We start from the raw sequence: 23,151 nt of genomic DNA on the forward strand, positions 1-23,151 counted from the left end.
AGAGTTGAAAAAAAAAAAGTTAAAGTTGAGGGGATTATGTCCTTGCTGAAGATGAATCTTTTTTGAAGTGAATTATAAGTCTTTGGAACACTAAGGGAATGCAAAATAGCAAATCAGATGGAAAAAGGGTAAGGCTCCTGTCAGCTATTTTGACTTCCTTGCTTCACTGACCCTTAACCCTTCACCAAGTAGCAACCAGTGATGTTTGTTTTGCTTGGGTGCCCCAAAGTGCAAACACATTTATCACCAACACTTACGAATTGCCATTGTGGGAAGGTCCTTATTTTCAACCCACTCTAGATATGTTTTATGCAATTATAGAATTGTTTTAGAATTAGAAAGGTAAAAAATTATGTTTGGTGAGATTCAAAATACTTTATTTTTATAGGTGAAAGAAGGCTATAGAAAGTGACTTGACCGAAGCTATGCAACTTTACTAGTCAGGACTTCAAGCTTTATAAGAGAACTGACCCTGTTTCTCCTCACTTTGTATTGTGAAATTAGTGTGTGCTTAGCAAATAGTGAGTGCTCAGTAAGTGTGTGCTAAGTGAATGAAACAATTAGAATAATGAATGGGTAAAAAATACCTCTTTTAAGTACTTTATTTTGCCATAATGATCTCCAATTATTAAACAGATTTAAGATTCTAATAAAAAGCTTCACATTAGTCTAACAAATGTTCAGACATCATTTATCCATGTGCTGTTAAAGCTTAATTATTTAAAAATTATTATTCTTTAATTTGTGTTCCATATTATCCAATATTCTCAGCTTCTGCTCTCAACATTTTTCTGGTCTTTATACTTTCTGCAAGTTAGGCAGAGGAAGAGGAACTAAATCACAGAGATCTAGCTCCGAGATCTGTTCACCCACTAAGCCTTTTACAATAGCTGTTATCTGGTCCCAGCTGTTGTGCTAAATTTAGGATTTTGGATTATCTGGAAGTGTTCTTTCTGTCTCCCTTTACCAAGGTTAATTGAGAAGTGATTGTAGAACAAATAAAATTTCATAAAGGAAACTACATAATATAGTATTCAATGATATCAAAGTCAGATCCATGGGGAGTTGACATTTGTAGCAATTACATAGATTATGGAACTGTTGCCATTTGTCAGAAGTCTCATCTTCATGATACCAGAACATTTTCTTGAAAATGAAATGTTACCTTCCTGCATGTTTTGCCCTGTTTGGGTTCGGTATAGTCCTAATCACGGCAGTTGTCAATGTAATTTTACTGTACATTTCAAAACCTCTGGAAAATTAGTATTTTTCATAATTGAAATTTCATATATTTGATAGAGACAACAAAAATGCAATTTCCAATCTTGTACTTTACAAAAATTTTTTCTGATGTAAAAGTAATACTGTAAGGCTTTGCAAACTACAGAAGAGTACAAAGACAAACATAAGTCACTTTCAGACCTACCCTAACATTTTCCTGTTTTGATTCTCATATGCAAAATTATTTCTAAAAAAAACACTTTTTCAGATGAAACCAAAGAGCATTGAAAATTTTGGACTTCTATTTGTCTCTGTTTGAAGCTCACAACCTATGTACTGTGTCTATAAACTGAGTAGATAATAGCTTCAGCCCTTGTTAAGACTGCTTTTTTTAATTACAGCAGATCCTTGTCATCTGTTTGTGTTTAAGTGATGACACGACATCACAACATGAAATGTCATCATGTCACATTGTTATAGGACAGCAAAATTACAGCTCCTCAACAATAACACGGTGTCAAAAGTGTCCTCCTGCCATGAGTCAGTGTTTTAGATGTTATAAAAGTTATTTTTAGCACAGCGAGTATCTCAGGAGCTTGGGTTCTGAATTCTACTAAAATGTCCAGTGATTTGGGGGAAATCTAGGGTGAGAGGGGCTTCTTGTTCTTAAACTCCTGGCTCCTTGACGCGCATGGCTGCCCACTCTGTTGTCCCTGCCACATTAGACCCGGCTTCCACCATGTGCTGCAATCCACTCGGGCTCGGTCACAACCCAGAGCCAACATCCCAAGTGGTGGAGGAGGAAACTATAATTATCCTTCTCGTCTGGGGCAGGCCCTGGATGCCATCTCCCCAGTTACCCTGCGCTCTAATAGCGCAGCTCCGATTCCTGGTACCAGACGCGCCACAGCTGGCTCTCAGCGCGGGCAGGGCCCGAGGCACCATCGCAGCGCCCGGAGCCCCTCCAGCCTGCCGGCCTCTGCCCGGCCCTCTCAGCTGCCATCCCCCCCTCCCACCCCCCGCGCGCCGGTGCCGCCGCTGGGCACCTGCACCGAAACCCAGGCCCCGGGCTGCTGCCCCGGGGCGTGCGGCGTGTTACCATAACAACCGGGCGCTCACCGCGGAGGCCGCCGGGGAGGAAGTGACGAGCGGTGGGTTGGCTGTTGTTGGGACACGTGACCCGGGCAGTGTTTTGACAGGGCAAACAGCAGAGAAAGAACTGGGCGAGCGAGGGGGCTCGGGAGCTGGGGCGCCAGAGCTAGAGACAGCGGGCGGGCGAGGAGCTGGCAGAGGCGCGGGGCGAGCGGGCCGGCCGGGGCGACGGGCGGGCGAAGCCCGGGGGCCGCGGGGCTCGGGTGCGCGTCGGGCAGGGACGGGCTGAGCGCTGGGAGCGGAGCGAGGCGGCGTCTGAGGCGGGGGTGGATGGCCACAGGGGCGCCGGGGAGCCGCGTCGGGCTTGTGCTCTCGGGCCCCCATGGTCCTCTGACGCATCCCGGGGGGCCGCTGCGCGCCACACTCGGCTTTCGCCGGCCCTGCGCCTCTCGGAGCCTGGGGTCTGAGGTGGGAGTGTGATGTGAGCCGCTGGGCGAGCGGCGGAAAGAAGTGCCAGCAGGAGGAGGGTTTGGGACGGGAGAGGAGAGCGAGTTAGTCAGCAGAGGTCCGCGGAGGGAGCCATGAAAACAACTCTCCGGCGGGGAGTGGGGCCGGCGCTGCGCTCGGTGCGGCGGGACTGAAGGAAATCCGGGGCCGTGTGGGGACGGAAGGGGCCCGCTCGGGGCAGGCTGCGCGGAGCAGGGGCGAGCGCCCAGCTGTAAACACCCCTCTTGGGGCCGACCTCAGGCCGGGCCTCTTAGGGCCGGGGGCTTGGCCGGGGCGACCCGGGACAGCCCAGTAGAGTTCGTTTGGGGCTGGGGGTTGGGCGTGAGGAGATGACTCGCGTTTCTTTCTGACCCTTTTATTGTGTAAACTTGGCCGTGGTGGCCACAGGAAGGCTAGCCAGAGGGTAATTACACAGGTGAGGCCCTGCGGGGCGGGCGGAGCTCCGGGGGAGGCGCTAAGGGGGTCTTGAAGACTTTGCTGCGCCCAGGCACCGGGACCGAGGATTTCTTCCCAGCCACTGCGGAGGTGCCACTGTTCCAGCGGCGTTTTTTTTTTCAAAGGGGTTAGTTAGCTTGTGTTGCTTGAACCTTTTTTTTTTTTTTTTTACCCCTCCCCTTGCCTGTACCTCCAGGTTATAAATAGATCTTTCTTTGGTTCAGAGACGCAGTGTCAAGGAAGGACACTTTGGCCTGGAGAGCACACGGGCGGGGGAGAGGGGTGCTGGGGCCCGAGGAGATGGGGGAGGCGGTGCACAGAGTTTGGCTTTTTTCAGAGCAGCCGATGGTGCTGTCACCGCAGTTAGTGCCAGGAAGAGGCCTGTTAAGAGTAGGTTTCTTGCAAGGTCCGGGTGTCGGAGCAGGACTAGATTAATTTTATTTTGGTCCCTTTTAGCATTTTGAAAACGGGGCAGTAGCCACAGAATCAGCGACAAGCCTGTTGAAGGAACCCACAAGTGTATTTCACGGCACCTTGGGTGGAAATTGGATGTGAAAATGAAGCCAGACCGAGGTAAATGACTTACTTTAGTAGATTTTTTTTTTCTGTGCCCCATTTTATAAGTCTTAACCTATTTTGTGGCAGGATCAATTCTTTATGTATTGCATAGGACTACTTGTTTCTGTTACAGGTTCCAGCTGGTGAGATAGAAAAGGGATGTGGAGGGAAAGTTAGGGTCAGGACGGGAGGTTATATTCTTCAAAAGTGTAAAGTAGTAGTTTCAAGAGATACTCTAGTGTAAATCAAAATGAGATTATCAGGAACAGCATGTCTATCTGTTGCCACAGTAGTTGGCATCATTTTACATTTACATTACTCATTTTTAGTAAAGTCAATCTAACTTGAACTTTAAAGTTTACAAACTTTTTCACCTTGAGAATTTGAATTTGAAAAATTGAGGAAATTTAAGGTTGAGTTGACAGATTTTATTGTGATTATTGTTTCTATTAGCTGATTTTTGTGCTTTCAGCAAACTTTGCAAAGTACTCCATGGCCTTATTTAAATATCTGTGTAAGTAAATGGGTCATTTCCTTACTAAACCTGTATTTTCTGGATTTATGAGAATAATGTATATTCTGTTTTTCAAGGACTTCAAAGGAATTAAAAACTAATTTATCAATCTTCTTTTGATTAAGGATAGGGACCAAGTTGAGAAGATTATATAGTAGTAGTTAGGAGTGAAGTCTTTTCAGTTGTATGGGGGTTTGAGTCCAAGTAACATTATTGGAAGAGGATTATTGTATTTGGTAGGAAGCTGGACTAAATGACAAAGAGTTGAGGCTTTACGATTAGAGATGTTAATTTATCTTCCTATGAATTAAATGATCATTTTTAAAAAGATACGTAATAAACTGGTAATTATTTCCATATGTTTTTCAAAGTGCATTAAAAGACAGATTTTCTATTCTAGTTAAAAATATGTCTTTGGTAACAGTGTCTTTTAAAACACTAGAAAGAAGTGGAGAAAGCCATACTTAAGTTAGTGGTTTAAATTAGTTTTAAGTGTTTGGCTCTTTCTTAAAATTGGCTATGTATGCATGAAATACTATCAAGTGTGTTGTTACTAAGGAGGTTGCTTGTGTAGAATGCCAAGGTGAGACTTTTAGATTACATTGGTGACTTTTGGAAAAAAGATCAGTAATTGCATGTCAGAATAAACAAGCAAATAAAACCAAAGTTACTATTGGATTTTTGGTTGTTGTTAAAGTTTGCTTTAAGATTGTAAACAGCTTAAAAAATAATATTTGCACATATCTCTATTTTAGCCCAAACTAGTACCAAACACAATATTATACATACACACACACACAATGGTATATAATATGTATATATGCATATACATATATATGTATACTATATAGTACACATATGTATATACATGCACACATGTACATACTGATTAATAGGAAAAATAAATACATTTATTAAGACTCAAATAAGTGACTTTTTCTCTTTAAAATTATAGCTTTCTTTAGCATTATGGTGTAAAGAATTGTAATTTTAATATTGAGACTGTATTTCATAATAATGCTATGGATCTTTAGCCCCATAAAGTAATATCTTTTAAAGTAATATCTTTTATTTTGCAAAATAGTATAGATAAACAGAGAGAAGCTTTTCATAAAGCATAGTTACCTTCACTATGTGAGTGTGGTCTTGTATTTTCTGTTCTACTTTCTATTTTTTTTTTTTTCTATTTTTTTTTTTTTTCTACTTTCTATTTTTAGAATTTGCTTTTACAACTCACTGAGTTGATTTCTTGGTCTGCAGTTGGAAAGGCACAATGATGGGCAATACCTAGCTAGATGACAGTAATACTTATTTTTTTCCTACATTGGTGTCTAAGAAGCTATGTGAATTTTTCTATATAATTAAAACTTTATTTTTTAAATGCCAAAAAATGGATTTTCAATTGAAATCATGATATGTTGTCAGACATCTAAAATAGGGCTAGAAATGCCCAATAGATTTAAATTTATGAGGTGTTTTGTTTTGTTTAGTTTTACCTCTAGCTAAAATTACTTCAGTCTGGTTTTTTTGTTTTGTTTTGTTTTGTTTTGTTGTTTTTTGGGGTTTTTTGGGTAAGATCTGATTTTTAAATTTTCAGTCTTTGTTGTTAAAATGTTTATTTTTCCCTCCTTTTAATTTCACTGCTTTTAGTCTCTGGGCTAGAGAACTCAGTAACCACACTTAACACTGAGTTCTCTATAAAATAAGAGTAAATAGGAGAACCCTTGAGATTTCTTTCAGAATCTGAGTAAAGTATATGAATTCTGGTGTAGGGAGAGACAGATATTTGCTTAGCGGGATACAGCTGCGCTTTAGAGAGTTTCTAAATAAGTAGTTGGTTGACTAGTTAAAAAAAGTCGGTTTAAGTGAGGATCCATAAAAATAACAGCTTTAATTATTTCACCCATCTATTTATCTATGCTCAAGCTTCTTTTGGAGGGTAAAAGGGGATCTGTTTCTCAGAGTTAATCTGATCTTTTTTGTAAAAATCACACCAGTAATATACACCTAAGACTTCTAGTCCCCCCCACAAACCTTCCCCTGAGATTTCTAGTTTTGATTTCTTAAAAATATAGTAATACTTTGCAGAGCAATCTGAGGACAGTATCTTTTACATTTAAAAACATTTTAAAATTATTTATTAATGTTTCATAGAATCTTCTATGTGTCCTGTGTACACAGAAGTCAACAGGAAATTGTTTTGGAGGAAGAAGGAATATATGTTCATCAGATATGTTCTTTCCAAAGCGTTCACAGTTTTCACAGAAATAATTTTTTGCACTCATTTCATGGGTTTATATAATATTTAAGTAAATTATTATAAATAGGGTGGCATAAACAACTTTTGAGGACAAACACCAGGTTCTAGTTAAGCATACAACTCAATTAGTAGAAATGGAAATGTGCGGACAACTGGAAAGCACCCTATCCCCTATTGTCTTCCAGTTTGCTTTATGGAGGCTATGGAAAGCATTGGTGGATCATGCTAATTGATTAAGCAAAAATCACTTAGGAGAGCGCCTACTGTACTTTCAGATAACTAAGATGTTACTGTAGGATAATAGCTACATTTTACAGTAGTTAATGGTATTTTACCATAGTCTGAGGTTAAAAAAAAAAAAATTCTGGCGGGGAGGGGCAGAGGGAGAGAGCGAGAGAGAATATTAAACAGGTTCCATGTACAGTACCAAGCCCCACTTGGGGCTGGATCTCACAACCCTGAGATCATGATGAGAGCTAAAATCAAGAGTTGGATATTTAACTGAATGAGCCACCCAGGCTTCCCTAAAAAAGTTTTTTTTTTAAATTTCTAAGTAGTTACATAACATTACTTGGGCAATGCAGCCAATGATGAGTCTTTGATGTTATCATTAGCACATCAGACCTGTGTTTGTATCCTTGTTCCATTACCTGTTAGCGAGGTAATCTTCATCTAATTACCTAATCTTTGAGATCCTTGGGTTCTGTGTATAATGGGAATAAATCTAACTTATGCTTTATGATTTGGTTAGAAACAGTTTTTCACCAGACAGTTCTAAGAATATTGTGTGAGCATATCAACAATTACAAAAGACTAAGACCTGTAAAATCTAATAAATCATCAATAAATTAATAATTTAAACGTACTGTTTCAATTCAAATGTGAATGCATATTATAGGCCATTTATCATTCTTAAACACTATTAGTGTAAAACGTGTTCCACAAACTAAATACCAAACAATTAGCTGTTTTTTGAAGTTAAAACTGAGAGGAATACTGTGTCTCTTCCCCCTTCCCTACCAAATTCATGTGTTGAAATCCTAACTCCACAAAGTGATGGTTGTAGGAGGTGGAGTCTTTGAGAAGTGATTGGGTCATGAGGATGGAGACCTCATGAGTGGCATTAGTGCCCTTATAAAAGTGGTTCAAGAAAGCCCTTCCATCATCTGATGTTATGGTGAAAAGACGTCATCTTTGAGCTCTCATCAGAATCTGAATCGGCTGGTGCTTGATTGTGGATTTCCCAACCTCTGGAACTGTGAGAAATAAGTTTCTGTTGTTTATAAGCCACTTAGTTTATAGTATTTTGTTAAAGCAGCCTAATGAACTATGACTTCCCCCTCTTCCTGTCTATTATAATACAAGTTTAGTTAGGCTTTAGCCTTAGTAATACAGCAGCTTCAGAAGTTACCTAGGGTGTACTGCAACCCTGTTAGCCTCAAGCAATTCTTTCCTAGGCAACTGAAATAGGAGGAAAGAACTGGTAAGACCTAAGAACAAAATAGCAAGGGAATTTGTTGCCTTGCTTATTTACTTAAAATAGATCATTGTTATCCAGTGTAAATCAAACAATAGAAATGACAGATGTCTGAGGAAAAGAAATGTTGACACAATTAAGTAGAACAGCTTTACATTAAATTCCCAGGTAGAGGTGGTGTTGGTAATAATAACAGCTAACTCTTGTGCATACTATGTGCCAGGCTCTGTTCGAAGTAGTTTACGTGTGCAATTCATGTAGTCTAAGCAGTTGCTCAAGAAGTAGATGCTTTTGTCATCTCCATTTTATAGATGAATGAAACTGAGTCACAGAGATTTGGCAAGTTACCCAAGGTCACATAGCTAACAAGAGGGTTCACCCATATTTGAAGCAGGCTCAGTATATATTCTTAACACGCTGATGGGTAGCAATGAGTTATGTAAAAATAGGAGATACTGGGACCAAACTGGCTTGCGGAAAACACAAAATAGATCTGCAACCTTGAAAACTTATCTGTTTCACCTTTTTTATCTTTATAGTGGGGGAAGTAATAGTATCTTGCTTTGGGTTATTTTCAGGATTAAATAAATATATTTAAGGGGCACCTGGGTGGCTCAGTGGGTTAAAGTCTCTGCCTTCAGCTCAGGTCATGATCCCAGGGTTCTGGGATCAAGCCCCGCATCGGGCTCTCTGCTCAGCAGGAAGCCTACTTCCTCCTCTCTCTCTGCCTGCTTCTCTGCCTACTTGTGATCTCTGTCAAATAAATAAATAAAATCTTAAAAAATAAATAAATAAATTTAAGGTGCTGAGAACTATGGTGGCACGCAGTAAACATTAAGATATGAACTGCTTTTGTTATTATGAGACATACTCTAAGAAGTCAGTTATTTAGAGAAAGATGGGGAGGACAAAAAGGGGCTAATTCAACTGTACATATTTTATATACACACTGTGATCTCAAGTCAGAAGTTACTGTTATTGACACTGATTGATCCTGACACATCAGTAGCTGTGAAATAATTGCTGACTTGGTATAACTTCTGAAATTAGACACTAACGGGTTTGACATAGACATTCCCTTTATGATTTTGCTAATAAGAAGGAAATGATTCAGTGTATGGAACACTGTCATTTCTTTGAAGCATGAGAAAAAAAATAATTGGAAGGCAGACTTAAGAGGCTAACGTGTATATAGGGAGCATGATTTAAAAGGTGATTTCCGGGGTGCCTGGGTGGCTCAGTGGGTTAAGCCGCTGCCTTCGGCTCAGGTCATGATCCCAGGGTCCTGGGATCAAGTTCCACATCAGGCTCTCTGCTCGGCAGGGAGCCTGCTTCTTCCTCTCTCTCTTTCAGCCTGCCTCTCTGCCTACTTGTGATCTCTGTCTGTCAAATAAATAAATAAAATCTTTAAAAATAAATAAATTTTAAAAAGGTGATTTCCTTTTCAAAAAGTGAAAAACCTGTGGAACCTGAGCATTCTACATTGTGAGCAAGTATAGAAAAAAATGAAGAAAATTTTATTTACTTTTTTGTCTTCTCAACTTTGTATCTTGTGATGGGAATGTTTTCCTCCAATTTGAGGCTGAGGATATTCAAAAAAACGCTATCAAACTTAGTAATATCAAACTTAATATTGATTTTTTTTTTTTTTTTTTTTTTTGTAGTGAAAAAGCAGAATTGCAGACTCTGGAAACAGTACTTCTTTTTCAGTATGTAAACCAAAGTCAGTTGGTCAATAGTTAATTCTGGCTTTGCTCAAATGGATGAAAAATCAGAATAGTTCCTTCATTATATCAGACTTTGTATTAAACTGAAACAGGATAGACGGGGTAACAATGCCAGTACCAAATCAAAATATTAGACAATAACCGATGTGTAATACTAATGAAACTTAACAATAATCTGAGTTTAGTTTTTTCATAGTTTCCTTTTTATATGAAAGATACTCATCCAGTAATAAGAACTTTTGTTTTTTTTTCTCCTTGTTCACCATGCCCAGCCTCATTGGCTACCTTATAAGTTTTTGATTATCATTCAGGGCCACATATGGACTATATTCCCTCTACCTAAAAAGCCTTTCTCTCCAAGCATCAGATGGATGGCTCCTTTTGATCTTGTCTTAAATGTCATTTTTCATAGAGGCTTTCTCTGACTACCCTGTCTAAAGTGTGCAATTAATGTTAGCTATTGTTATATTTATTAAATTAGATGTCCTTTGTTGTTCTGTCTCAGCAGTCTTTTTTTTTTTTAAGGTTTTATTCATTTATTCGGTAGAGACACAGCAAGAGAGGAACACAAGCAGGGCGAGGGGAGAGGGAGAAGCAGGCTTCCAGCCGAGCAGGGAGCCTGATGTGGGGCTCAATCCCAGAACCCTGGGATCATGAAATGAGCCGAAGGCAGATGCTTAACAAATGAGCCACCCAGGTGCCCCTGTCTCAGCAGTCTTATTATTTCCTTCATAGAATTGAATACATTTTGTAATGTTTATTGTTTGTCTCCGCAACTAGATTTTAAGTTCCCTGAGGCCAATAACCTTGCCTTTTGTTCAGCTATATTCCCATCACCTAGCAGATACCCTTATATATGGTAGATTCAGTGTAGGTGCATGGGAGGTACTTAACATAAATTTGTTGAATGAATGATTAGTGTTTCTCTATCTGTGGAGCAAATAGGAGTAGAAGCAGAGGTCAGCAATCACTGATGGTTGTACTCACACCTGCTTAAATTCTGCCAGTTCAGGGATTTGTTTGAATTATTACTTTTAGGCTAGTATCACAAGTTTATGCACAATTAAAAAATAGATTTTAAATACATTTGCTCATAAACTTAAAGGAAGGTTATATTTAAAATTGATTAAATCTCATTGAACTAAAATACCATGTTGTAAAATAACAAAGAAGTAGGTGAAAGCTTTTTGGTATAGGTGGTCCCTGTTTGTATACATTGGATTAACAAATGGTCCACCCACAAACGTTTGCTGCAAGCTCTCTGCCATCCACCCAGCATGCAGAATTTGTTTCTGTTGGCTATTTCTCTAGGGAGAGAGGTTAAATTGGTTGAAGAACTTCAGGTTTATGAGTACAAGAGGTAGGGTAGGTTAATAGGAAAAAGACTCAAAGGATTTAGAGTTTAAATTCAGGACCCATTCTATCACTTAGTTCCATGACTTGGGTCCAGCCCCAGACCTGTTTTCTGTAGAATGTACTGGGCCCAAAGTGTTGCTTCTGAGTTTCAGGTGAGGTGTGTCAAAGAACTTTATAAGCCATGAAGTGCTGTGTATGTTGACTAGTTTACCCAGTGGGATAATCATCTGTGTAGATGAGCAAAGGGCCAGGTGCTCCTAAGTGCAGCTAACTGCATCTTACTTGGGGACACTCAGCCTAAACATTCGTTCACATTGTGCCTGATTTTTACTATTTTTTTTTTAAGATTTTATTTATTTGTGAGAGAGAGAGAGAGAGCGCACAGGCAGACAGAGTGGCAGAGGGAGAAGCAGGCTCCCTGCGGAGCAAGGAGCCCGATGTGGGACTCGATCCCAGGACACCGGGATCATGACCTGAGCCGAAGGCAGCCGCTTAACCAACTGAGCCACCCAGGTGTCGCTGATTTTTACTATTTTTAAATGTACCATCTCCTTACTCCTTGGAATACACCAACTCTTTCTAGGTGATAATACACCATAGTGAACATTTAGAGCAAGCATTAGGGTAAAGAGATTGAAGCAGAGGTGGACACTGGAGGGATGTTGAAAATATTAAAGTGGTGAGATGGTGCCCCAAGTTGCTGTTTTCTTCATTTTAGACCATTACCTAGGATTGACTTAGTGTTTGGAGTATGGCCCTTCTACTTCGAATTCAGACTTCTTTCATGTTGCTGCAAATAATGGTCATTGTAGGTTAAAAAACTTTGGTAGCCTAGCCTGGGAATCTAGTCATAATTCACACTATTAATAAGTAATATTTACTCCAAGTATGACCACTATTTGGACTTAAACTTAAATCCCTTTGAGGGGCACTTGGGTGACTCAGTCAGGCATCCAAGTCTTGATTTTGGCCCAGGTCATGATCTCAGGGTCCTGGTGTTGAGTCCCACTTTGGGCTCCGTGCTTAGTCGGAGTCTGCTTATCTTCCTCTCCTTCTACTTCTTGCCCCACTTATGTGCTCTCTCTCTCTCTAAAATAAATATAAATCTTTAAAAAAAAACACAAGACTTATCCCTTTGGGAGCACAACTGATTTATCATTGGGGATTCACATTCTAAATTAATATGAAGTTCCCATTTTTTTATTTTCCTACTTACCAAACTTACATATTCTTGAATGGAATTAAAATTTGTTATCAGGGGACGCCTGGGTGGCTCAATTGGTTAAGCAGCTGCCTTCGGCTCAGGTCATGATCCCAGGGTCCTAGGATCGAGTCCCACATCGGGCTCCTTGCTTGGCAGGGAGCCTGCTTCTCCCTCTGCCTCTGCCTGCCTCTCTGTCTGCCTGTGCTCGCTCGCTCTCTCTCCCTCTGTCTCTGACAAATAAATAAAATCTTTAAAAAAAAAAATTTGTTATCAGTATCTGAAATCAGGCCATTTATAAAACTTATCCTCTCATCTACAAAATTAGAAGTTTTCTTTTGTAAAGTGGTATCATATTTCTCTTCTTTCTTTCCTTTTTTTTTTTTTTTTTTTTTGAGAGAGTGTAAAAGCATGAGCAGGGGTGGGGGCACAGGGAGAGAGATTATGACCTGAGCCAGAATTAAGAGTCAGACACTTATCAACTGAGCTACCCAGGTGCCCCTCTAGTGTGTTACTTCTATCTAGATTTATAATAGTAAAAATATGTAATTTTATCACATAATATTGGCAAATTGCTTTTTCCCCCCAAATTTTTATGTAAATTCCAGTTAGTTAACATAGAGTATAATAATTGGTTTCAGGAATAGAATTTAGTGATTTATCACTTATAATGTAACACCCAGTGCCCATCAGAGATGGTGTTCTTAAAAATAACTTTAGGTTAAAACTCCATATCATATTTTGTGTACTTAATGAAAGGATATCGATGCACAAAGTTCTGATTTGATCATTTTACAAAAGGATTAGCTATAGGAGAACTTCCTTAAACTTCTTACATTGCTTGCTCTATAATTTAGTTTATATCTAATTTTTTAAAAATTTAACCCACAGAAAAGTTGAATCACACAATTAAATACCTTTTCATTGGTTAATTGTGAACATCTTACTACTTTTGTTTTATCTCACAATAGATAGGTGGGTAAATTAGGTAGACAAAGGAGGGGGTTTCATTTTTATTTTCGTTTATACAACTTGAGAGTAAGTTGTAGACATGACACTTCAACCCTGAGTACTTCAACATGGAACTGGATGAGAAAGCTGATTGTGTACATTTCTTCCCATTTCTGTATCAAATTAGCTGCTTTTGATACTCAATAGTGGTGATTTACAACATGGAAATTGGTAATGCTGTAAACCAGGTTTTTTCCCCCTCTCCAGACCAGCTGTTAGACATTTACCATCACACCACTGCATGTACCTCCTAAAAGTAAAAACATTCTCCTACATACCTGCAATACATTTGTCATACTCCAGGAATCAAACAGTGGCACAATGCTAATATCTGATATACAGTTTGTATTCATATTTCCCAAGTTGTCCCAATATTGTCTTTAGGCATGTTGCCTTTAAGGAAGTAAATTGTTTTCTGTTACAGAAAAGGAGTTAGACCCTGATATTGAACAACATTTAGGAAGGTTTTGGACTATACTTTAAGAATATGTAAAGGTAGGGGCGCCCGGATGGCTCAGTGCTTCAGCTCGGGCCCTGGTCCCAGGGTTCTGGGATCAAGTCCCGCGTTGGGTGCTCTGCTCAGCAGGGAGCCTGCTTTCCCCCTCTCTCTCCCTGCCTGCCTCTCTGTCTACTTGTGATCTCTGTCAAATAAATAAATAAAATATTAAAAAAAATACATTAAAGATAGAAGTGAGTAAAAGTATTGGTGTTTAGGGGAAAAAATTAGGTCACATATATAGGACAATTAAGATATTTGCAGGTTTTTCCTTATTTTATTTACCTTTAAAAGAAGCATTCTTTGCACTAAATAGATTTAAGAGAATAATGAGTGTTTATGAAATTCCAGGATTTTTTTTTTATTGAAAAGAATTTTATTTGAATTGAGAAAAATTATGTTTTTCATTCTAAAGCCTCAGATTACCTCTCTGACCTCATTTTTTTAGTATTCTAAGATCCCTTCACTCTTGGCACATTGATCATCTTCTTCAGTCACCACAAGCAAATCGACATCATGGGGCATTAACATTTGCTGTCTGCTTCTGGAGTACATGTCTCATGACCCTGTCCTTCATTTGACTTTGTGCTTAGCTGTCACCTCCTCAAAGAAGCCTTCCTGACCATCCTATGAAAAGTACAGCTCTTTTATTTTCTCTTTACATTGCATTACTTTTCTTTGTAGTCCTTATCACTGCTTGACCTGATGTTCTATATTTATTTATTTACTTTTTTTGTTTTTCTCCCCAATAGGAATGTAAGCTTCATAAGGGCAGGGACTTAGTGATATTTGTTCACTGCTGTGTTTCCCGATGTGTGGACTGATGCCTGACATTTAGTAGCTGCTCAATAAATATTTATTATTAAATGAATGTTTGCATTAATTTTAGTATCTTTGTAATATACCATAGAATTCATTATTACTTGAAAATTTTATGCATTTTTTCCTGTGATTTGTTGGTTTTATAACCCTAAGAATTAACTCTCCTTTATCAGTTTTTGTTCCTAAATTTTTTTAAAAGGCTTTATTTATTTGAGAGAGAGACAGAGAGTGACAGAGATAACAAGAAAGAGCACAAGTGGGGAGGAGAGGGAGAAGCAGGCTCCTGCTGAGAAGGGAGCCCAGCACGGGGCCCAATCCCAGGACCCTGGGATCATGACCCAAGCCAAAGGCAGACACCCAACCTACTGAGCCACCCAGGTGCCCCTCAGTTTTTGTTTCTAAATGGAAATATTTATGCCCACTTCTCAAAGTTATTAGAGGATCAAATGAAATAACTACACAAATAAAATATAAGAATTTGATAACTAAATAAATGGTGAAAATGTCTACCATGAGAGTTTGTAGGAAATAATTTCAGCTGGGGTGATTAATTTCATTGCACAGACTCTGTCTGAGACACAGTATTGAGACTTAAATGATGGGTATGTTTGGGATAGGTAGAAGTTTACAGAGGTTGAGACAGGGAGGACTGGAAGAGATAACAATCTGATAACAATCTGAGCAATTAAGATGTTCAAGGGGTACCAGGTAGACTAACATGAATTGTAGAAGTTACTTAGGAACCAGGAAAATTAGGGTTTTGAATATCACATAAGAGATTTTTTTTTTTTTAAATTTTATTTATTTATTTGACAGAGAGAGATCACAAGTAGGCAGAAAGGCAGGCAGAGAGAGAGAGAGGAGGAAGCAGGCTCCCTGCTGAGCAGAGAGCCCCATGCGGGACTCGATCCCAGGACCCTGAGATCATGACCTGAGCCGAAGGCAGCGGCTTAACCCACTGAGCCACCCAGGCGCCCCTCACATAAGAGATTTGAGTTTCATTCACTTGATAGTGAGGCACCATTAAGTAGTTTGGTCTGATTAAAGAGAACTTTTTGGAAGAACAATTTGGCATTTATATATATATATAAATATTTATATATATATATATATTTTAAGTTTTTTTTATTTAATCTCTACACCCCATGTGGGGCTTGAACTCACAACCCTGATATCAAGAGTCACATGCTTCTCTGAGCCAGCCAGGTGCCCTTGACAGTAGGTTTCTATTATTTAATTTCATTGTAAACCAGCAAAGAATTATTATTGAATATATGGCAGTTTTTAAATCAGTTTTTAGCTCTCAAAATTACATTATGACCTGGTGTTATAAAAATTACCAGACACTCATCTCTAATGTTGGCTAATCTTTTTTCTTGTCCATTTTTCCCCCTTTGCCACCATTCATTATAATATATGAGGGATTATTGTTCCCTTCTATGAAAATTCTTGGCAATGTTAACATGTATACAATACTGACAATGCCATAGCTATTGCTTTATGATACTCTTTTGTCAGAATAGTTAAACTGAATTATTAAAGCAGCTGTTTATTATAAGAACTAGGAGGGAAAAAAACAGGATAAAATTGGAAATTTTTCTCAGACATATTCTGGCAGAAATGTCATAAACTCTGGGAGTAGAGGCCTTTGTATCTTCTAACCACATGTGAACTATGAGAGTAAGGAGATCATCCCCAACCAAGTACTGAATAAGCTTTCCTACCTGTGTTAGGAGGGAATGGACATGTCTCCTCCCTGCCATCCAACCAAATAAACATTTTCACAGCAAAGCTTCAAGAAAAAAATTTTTTTGGCTATGGGAGGGAGTTACTCAGTGTATTATGGTAGAAAGAACACATAGCAGGAAATCTTAGATACTCTTATTCACAGCTCCTTAAAAATTGTCTGAAATGTGTGTTCTTAAGTTGGAATACTCATTCAGAAGTTGGGATAATGGGGGCACCTGGGTGGCTCAGTGGGCTAAACCGCAGCCTTCAGCTCAGGTCATGATCTCAGGGTCCTGGGATCGAGTCCCACATCGGGCTCTCTGCTCAGTGGGGAGCCTGCTTCCCTTCCTCTCTCTCTCTGCCTGCCTCTCTGTCTACTTGTGATCTCTCTCTGTCAAATAAATAAATAAAAATCTTTAAAAAAAAAAAGATAAAAAAAAAAAAGTTGGGATAAGGAATATCCCTATGCCTTTGAGGAAGTGTATTCAAATCTTAGTAATTGTGTCAATTAACTGCTGGTCCTTAAGGTCTATTTCTACAGTCTAGCATATAACAACCCTGACTTGTGTTTTTTCTTGTAGCTTGTATTGCAGAAAACTTGCAGGGAACTCTGAATAGCTAACAATGGGGAAAAAACACCCTCTGGTTACATAGTGGTACAGATTAAATTCCATTACCAAGAGCTCAGGACACTAAAATCCTTTTGTTACTCTGAAATTACTTTGGAAATCATGCTATTGCTTGAAATCAGAGTTGGAAAGGTCATTAGAAAGTGTGAGTCTCTTTCATTTTATACTTAGGAAAACAAGACCCAGAGAAAAAGAAGTAACCTGTATAACGATGAAAGTAAAACTCAAATTTCTTGCTAGCCCATTTAGTGTGTCTGTACTTCTAGCAAGAGCTCAGCTGCCTCTAGGTTCTGCACCAGAAATGACATAATGATCAATCAGCCTTCCTCAAGGAACTTGGAAGAAACACAGGCTAGGTGATTCTATCTTAACATTATTCTCCAAATAAAATATACCTACTTTCAGAAGAAAGTCAAATGGTAATAGACTTGAAGTGAAAGGCATATTTCATCCTTGAAGCAGGATGCTAAAAAGAAAATATAATGAAATTTGAAACTAGATAATGTGAAATTTAAAAATCAAAAATTAGCAGTATAAGCTTATTATTTAGAAATATAGAGAAAACCCTTTAATTTTGTCATAAGAAAAACAGGGCTAGTTTTAGTACTAAAAGTTCTGTTGTAATGATTAAATGAGGTAATCCATGTAAAGTGCTTAGAATAGTATTTGATTCTGAAGAAATAAAGTGTTACCTAGAAATATAGCAACATTTCTTCAACAAGTAAGGTAAGTACATATTCATTTAAAAAAAAAAAAGATATATTTATTTGGTAGGGGGAGAGAGAGAATCAACCAGACTCAAACGCAGTGCAAAGCTCAACATAGGGCTGGGTCTCATGACCCTGAGATCAATGACTTGAGCCAAAACCAAGTTGGATGCTTAACCCACTGAGTGCCCGAAGTGCCCCAATAGGTACATCTTGTAAGTGTTCTGAAAAGAACCTACAAAGGCTAAGAGAGTGACTGACCGAGGCCAGGAAAAGCACCTTTGGTTAGGATGATTAGGTAAGGCCTCTCTGAGAAAGTAAAGCAAGGATGTGAAGGAGCTAACTATGCAAGTCCTGAGGGGAAGAACATTTCAGGCCAAGGGAGTGGTATGTGCAAGGGTCTTGAATTTAGAAAGAGCGGGCATGCTTTAGGATCTGAAAGAACAGAACATACACTATAATTTGTATTTCCTTCCTTTGCTCACATTAAATTATCTCCTTCCTAGAAGATTTGTTCTCCAGGAATTTGGGACACATATGACTAATTCCCTCACACCTGTGGTAGTGGTTAGTATGGAGTTGCCATTTATTAGACACTTGAAAAAACGTTTAACTGTCTATGCATACTTAATCACCATCAGTGCCTTGTGGGTTAGGACTTGAGCTTTCTTTGTCCTTTAAGATAGAAGTATGCTAGGATGTAATGAATTGTACATGGTTAGCTTTTTTTAAAAGAGCATTTGAAAAGCTGATACACAGTTATAAATTATTTCAAATGTAAAATACAATTTTTTGACATATCAGTGAGCCGCACGGAGCAAGAAAATTCTCATTTAAAAAAATTAAAATAATTTGAGTTAACCATTTTATATCTCTATTTAACTATACCACGAAGTTCAGATTTTCTTGGGGGATGGGATGGAAATACTACCTGCGATGGTCCTGGTTTACATCTGTTACCTCTGTCCAATCCTATTTCAAGATTGTGTTCCTTCACTCTAAATGTGTCATTGTTTAGACAAAAAATTTTATGATCATCCTAATTATTAGCCATTTTGCTGTCCTACTAGCACATTCTATAACTCATTTCATTCTGTATTAAAATAGCTTAAGTATAGCTTCAGGTAGACAATTTGCCCCAGCTGTGTTCTGTAGGATATTGCATATAATATTTTATAATTTCTGTGGACTCTTATATAAGTCAGGGGATTGACAACATGGAATGCTTGTCTTGATTTTGACAAAACACTTGGACTTTGTTTCAGAAATGGTTGATTTCTAAGGTGTTTTTACCAAAATGCACCTATTTTGACAAAATGTTGTTTTTATTCAAAGTCATCTGAAATCTTATGAACGAGGCACCTGAGTGGCTCAGTGGGTTAAGCCTCTGCCTTCGGCTCAGTTCATTATCTCAGGGTCCTGGGATCAAGGCCCGCAACGGGCTTTCTGCTCTGTGGGGAGCCTGCTCTCCCCATCTCCTCTCTCTCTGCCTGCCTCTCTGCCTATTTGTGATCTCTGTCTGTCAAATAAATAAATAAAATCTTTTTTAAAAATCTTATGAACAATGCCTTCTGTGATAAATATTAGCGATTACTTAATGTATCTGTAGAGTAACTTCCCATTTTTAGAATTTACTGTTAAATATTGTAAAACTTTAGATATTTGGATCCCTTTCCCTTTTTTCTCTGAAACAAATCATTATGTGCTGTGCTGGAAATGTAATGATGAGCAAGAACTAACATGGCCTCTGGAACCTGTGGTCCTTTCTGACTTTTTTCCTGAGTCAACAGACAAATCAAGACTGGAAGGTTACCCTGTGCTGTGTTGACAAAGGCTCAGGTGGGGAGTAGGGAAAGTGGCCCAGAGGAAGAGTGTATCAGATGGCCTGTACAGATCTGTAGAACTCCTACATTCCACCAGCCTCTTCTATTTGTAGTAATCTAAAATATGTTTGGTTTGAATATAAGGTGCGTGTGTGTGTGCGCGCATGTAGGAGAGAACGAGGAATGGAAATTTATTTCTCGGTAATTGGAAGTTTTAGTTGAAGTGCTCAGTTCATGAGGCCTTATTGATTTTGCCCTCTAGACAGTGCCGCTAAAATCTTCCTGGTCTGAAAGGTTAGAAACTTTTGAGAGTAGTCAGTGATAAGCACTCTCCACAAGCTTTCTGGGTGACATCATTGTATAAACTAAAATAATGTTGCAAATGAACAGCTTTGACCTATTGACTATAGCATTTACATGAGGAAAAAGAAAACAACTGCCTCCTTCTCCACAAAAAGGTACATGCAATAAGTTACAGAATTTGTACATTCTGTGTCTTTAAAGATCATACTTTGTGTCTCTAGTAATATAGTGTCACCCCTGGTAAAGAAGGGTTTATGGTTGTGGCAACACGTGAGGTATTTGAATTTTGGTTGTAAATCTTCAGCAACTGCTGCTTTTTTAAACTCTGTTTAGTAAAATAAAACTTAACATCTGTGTTTTCAAAGTCCATGTTGGTGAATGTGATAAGGTTGAACCAAATACCTGTTTGGGAACATGCAGCGAATGGTGGTAATTGAGAAACAGTATCACATAGAGCATTGGCTTTAAAATTTATCAGCCCACAATTACAAAAACAATTGACATTGCTCCATCCCAACACTGTCCCCTCAAACACAAGTCATTACTAATCTTGCTCTACAGTGGTAATTTATCTTTTCTTTTTTCCTATTTTACTTAAAAAGAAAGTAATATTTCCAACCCCTTAATTTGATAGCACATTTAAATCTACAGATTGTTTTAGCACTTGGAAGTAACTAGAAACACCTGGATTCACGTTCTGGTTTTTGTCACCTGCTATGTGTAACCTTGATCAAATTACCTAACTTCTCTGAGCTTTAGTTTCCTCATTGGTTGAAACAGATAATAAAAATACTCATTTTGTAGGTTTGTTACAAAGGCATAACCTGATTTTGTTATAATGGAATAACAACCTGAATAAAATGGTTGTGTCAGGCACTTAAAAGCACATAATTAATGGCTATTTTGATTGTCTCCAAAGTTTGTAAGCTTAGGGAATTGGGAGCAATAATAATGGTGAATCCTATTCAGAGGAAAATTAGTTCAGTTTCCGGTATGTTAGCATTTGAGGTGTTATAGGTAGCCAGAGTGTTTAGTCATATTTGGAAATGAGACTATATGAAATATGAAAATAAGACTATATGAATTTTTAAAGATGCAAGCAAATAGAGTGTTAGTGTTTTGGGGACTTAACAATTCAGGCTCTCTTAAAGCTACATGAGGTTTATTTAATTCTGTTACAGCTGTTTCACTTAACCAGCTTTCTGCTAACATTCTCCAAAATTTAAAATGCAGAATGTCATTTGTATGACTACTGGCATAATTAGTAGATGTTCTCTACTCAGTGATAGGGACTGGTAATAGGTAGTTGTGGGAAAAAAAACAACAACATAGGACTTGGAATTAAACCTGGGCTAGGTGATTCAGCTAGGTAATCTACCAGCTGCCTTAATCTTTATGGTTCAGTTTCTTCATCTATAAAATATTCTTATTTCACAAAATTAGATTGTCAAAGGGACAAATGAGTGTAAGAAAGATATACTAATTTCCATGGAAATACTTTCAGTAAAATATCGTTACTAACAGAATAAAAAAAAATTGTGATGGCTCTAGATTTTAAGACTGAATCAAACATACCATTCTTTATAATATGATAGCAGATGATTAACAACATCCTAGAACTTGTCTTTAAAGAAGTAAGGGTATAGGTAAAAAGCAACCCATGTGCATCTTGGCACATGCTTTAGTTAATAATGATGATATTAATTTATAAAAGTACTGTAGGATATTAAAATGAATTCTTAAACCTGATCTTGATACTTAGTAAGTCTGACTAGTGTGTGTACAAGATATTATTAGACGAAGTGTTTGTCCAGTAGCTTAGATTATAAATAACCCGTGTTCTAGCTCATTTTAAACAATGTAGTATGAATGATGCCAAAAAACAGGCTAGAACATTTTCTTCTCTCCAAGATCTGAGATTTTGTAAACAAGGCTCTGCTCCTGGAGCTAATCTAGGTCATCATAACCCCAAATCTTTTGAAGGATGAGAAACCCAATTAAGTCTCTTAGGTACTTTTTAATATTTTAATTTTAAATGTTTTAGCTCTTAAAAACACAGTATTTTTGGATTGCTATTTGGCCACTTAGCTTATTTGTACCATTTCATAATGAATACAGATCACTGGGTAATCATTTCAGCAATAGTGATGTCTGGGAATCTCTGTGTAAGTAATTTATGGCTTAATGTAACTAATTATGGCTTAACATCCCAGTACTGACCTAACAGTATAACATTTTGTTTTTGAATAAAAAGTGATCTAATGAAAAAAAACATAAATTACTTAATTTCCAAAACTGTTAACAATGTTAAATTCTAGCTATTATTTAGTCTTTTTCTCTTTTTATTTTTATTTATTTGTTTATTTATTGAGAAAGAAACAGTGAGAGAGAGAATGAGAGGGAGAAGGTCAGGGAGAAACAGACTCCCCGTGGAGCTGGTAGCCTAATGTGGGACTTAATCCACGATCATGACCTGAGTCGAAGGCAGCCGCCCAACCACCTGAGCCACCCAGGCACCCTATTATTTGTCTTTATTGCAAATTTGTTATTGAACTGTGAAATGTGTTGTCAAATGTGACATTATTTAAGAAACTTCTATTTATTTATTTATTTAAAGGATTATTTATTTATTTATTTATTTATTTGACAGAGAGAGATCACAAGTAGGCAGAGAGGCAGGCAGAGAGAGAGAGAGAGAAGGAAGCAGGCTCCCTGCCGAGCAGAGAGCCTGATGTGGGACTCCATCCCAGGACCCTGAGATCATGACCTGAGCCGAAGGCAGCGGCTTAACTCACTGAGTCACCCAGGCACCCCAATTTAAGAAACTTTTAAAATATCAATGTTATAAAGATTTAGTAGTGAAAATTTAAATTTTATCTTTGTTATTATTATAGTATTCATTAATAGTAATTGCCCCTTATTGGGTGTGTGTGTGTGTGTGTGTGTGTGTGTGTGTGTATGGATGGACATTTGCCCTTTACTAACTAATATCCTATAGAAATGATGTTTGCAAAGGAAAAGAGACAACTTGAGTTGCTTAAGACCCAAGTCCTGGGCTGGTTGATTTATAACTCTTAGAGAAATTATTATTCTTACTTTACATGTAAAGAAATAGACTCTCCAGGTTAAATAATTTGATAGCACAGTTTGTTAAGAGATCTTGAACTCCTAGACTACGGCTCTCCTCCGTTTTGTCTTGCTGCTTTAAAGGATCATTCCAGTAATGAGGGTGATTTTTTGTGCAAACATGTTTACATTGCTATACCCTAGGAGACCACAGAAGA

At 38.2% G+C, this 23,151-nt stretch overlaps 1 protein-coding gene across 8 annotated transcripts in view; it reads left to right on the forward strand.

The window, feature by feature from the left end:
- ATOSA (atos homolog A) overlaps nt 1-23,151 on the forward strand; it is a 141,530-nt gene that overhangs the window by 47,188 nt on the left and 71,191 nt on the right. For 4 of the 8 annotated variants that reach the window (XR_014312807.1, XM_082734720.1, XM_082734723.1 and 1 more), the window contains exons 1-2: nt 2,794-3,382; nt 3,712-3,828. Coding sequence is in view for 5 of the 8 variants with exons in the window: in XM_082734720.1 (XP_082590846.1) it covers nt 3,813-3,828 (16 nt within the window). In the remaining 3 variants the exon portion in view is untranslated. Of the gene's footprint in view, nt 1-2,398; nt 2,577-2,793; nt 3,383-3,711; nt 3,829-23,151 lie in introns of those variants that run through there. The other 4 variants (XM_082734722.1, XM_082734726.1, XM_082734718.1 and 1 more) reach the window with 2 other exon arrangements.

This window comes from Mustela nivalis (assembly GCF_964662115.1).
Source record: "Mustela nivalis genome assembly, chromosome: 6".
Classification (NCBI taxonomy): domain Eukaryota; kingdom Metazoa; phylum Chordata; class Mammalia; order Carnivora; family Mustelidae; genus Mustela; species Mustela nivalis.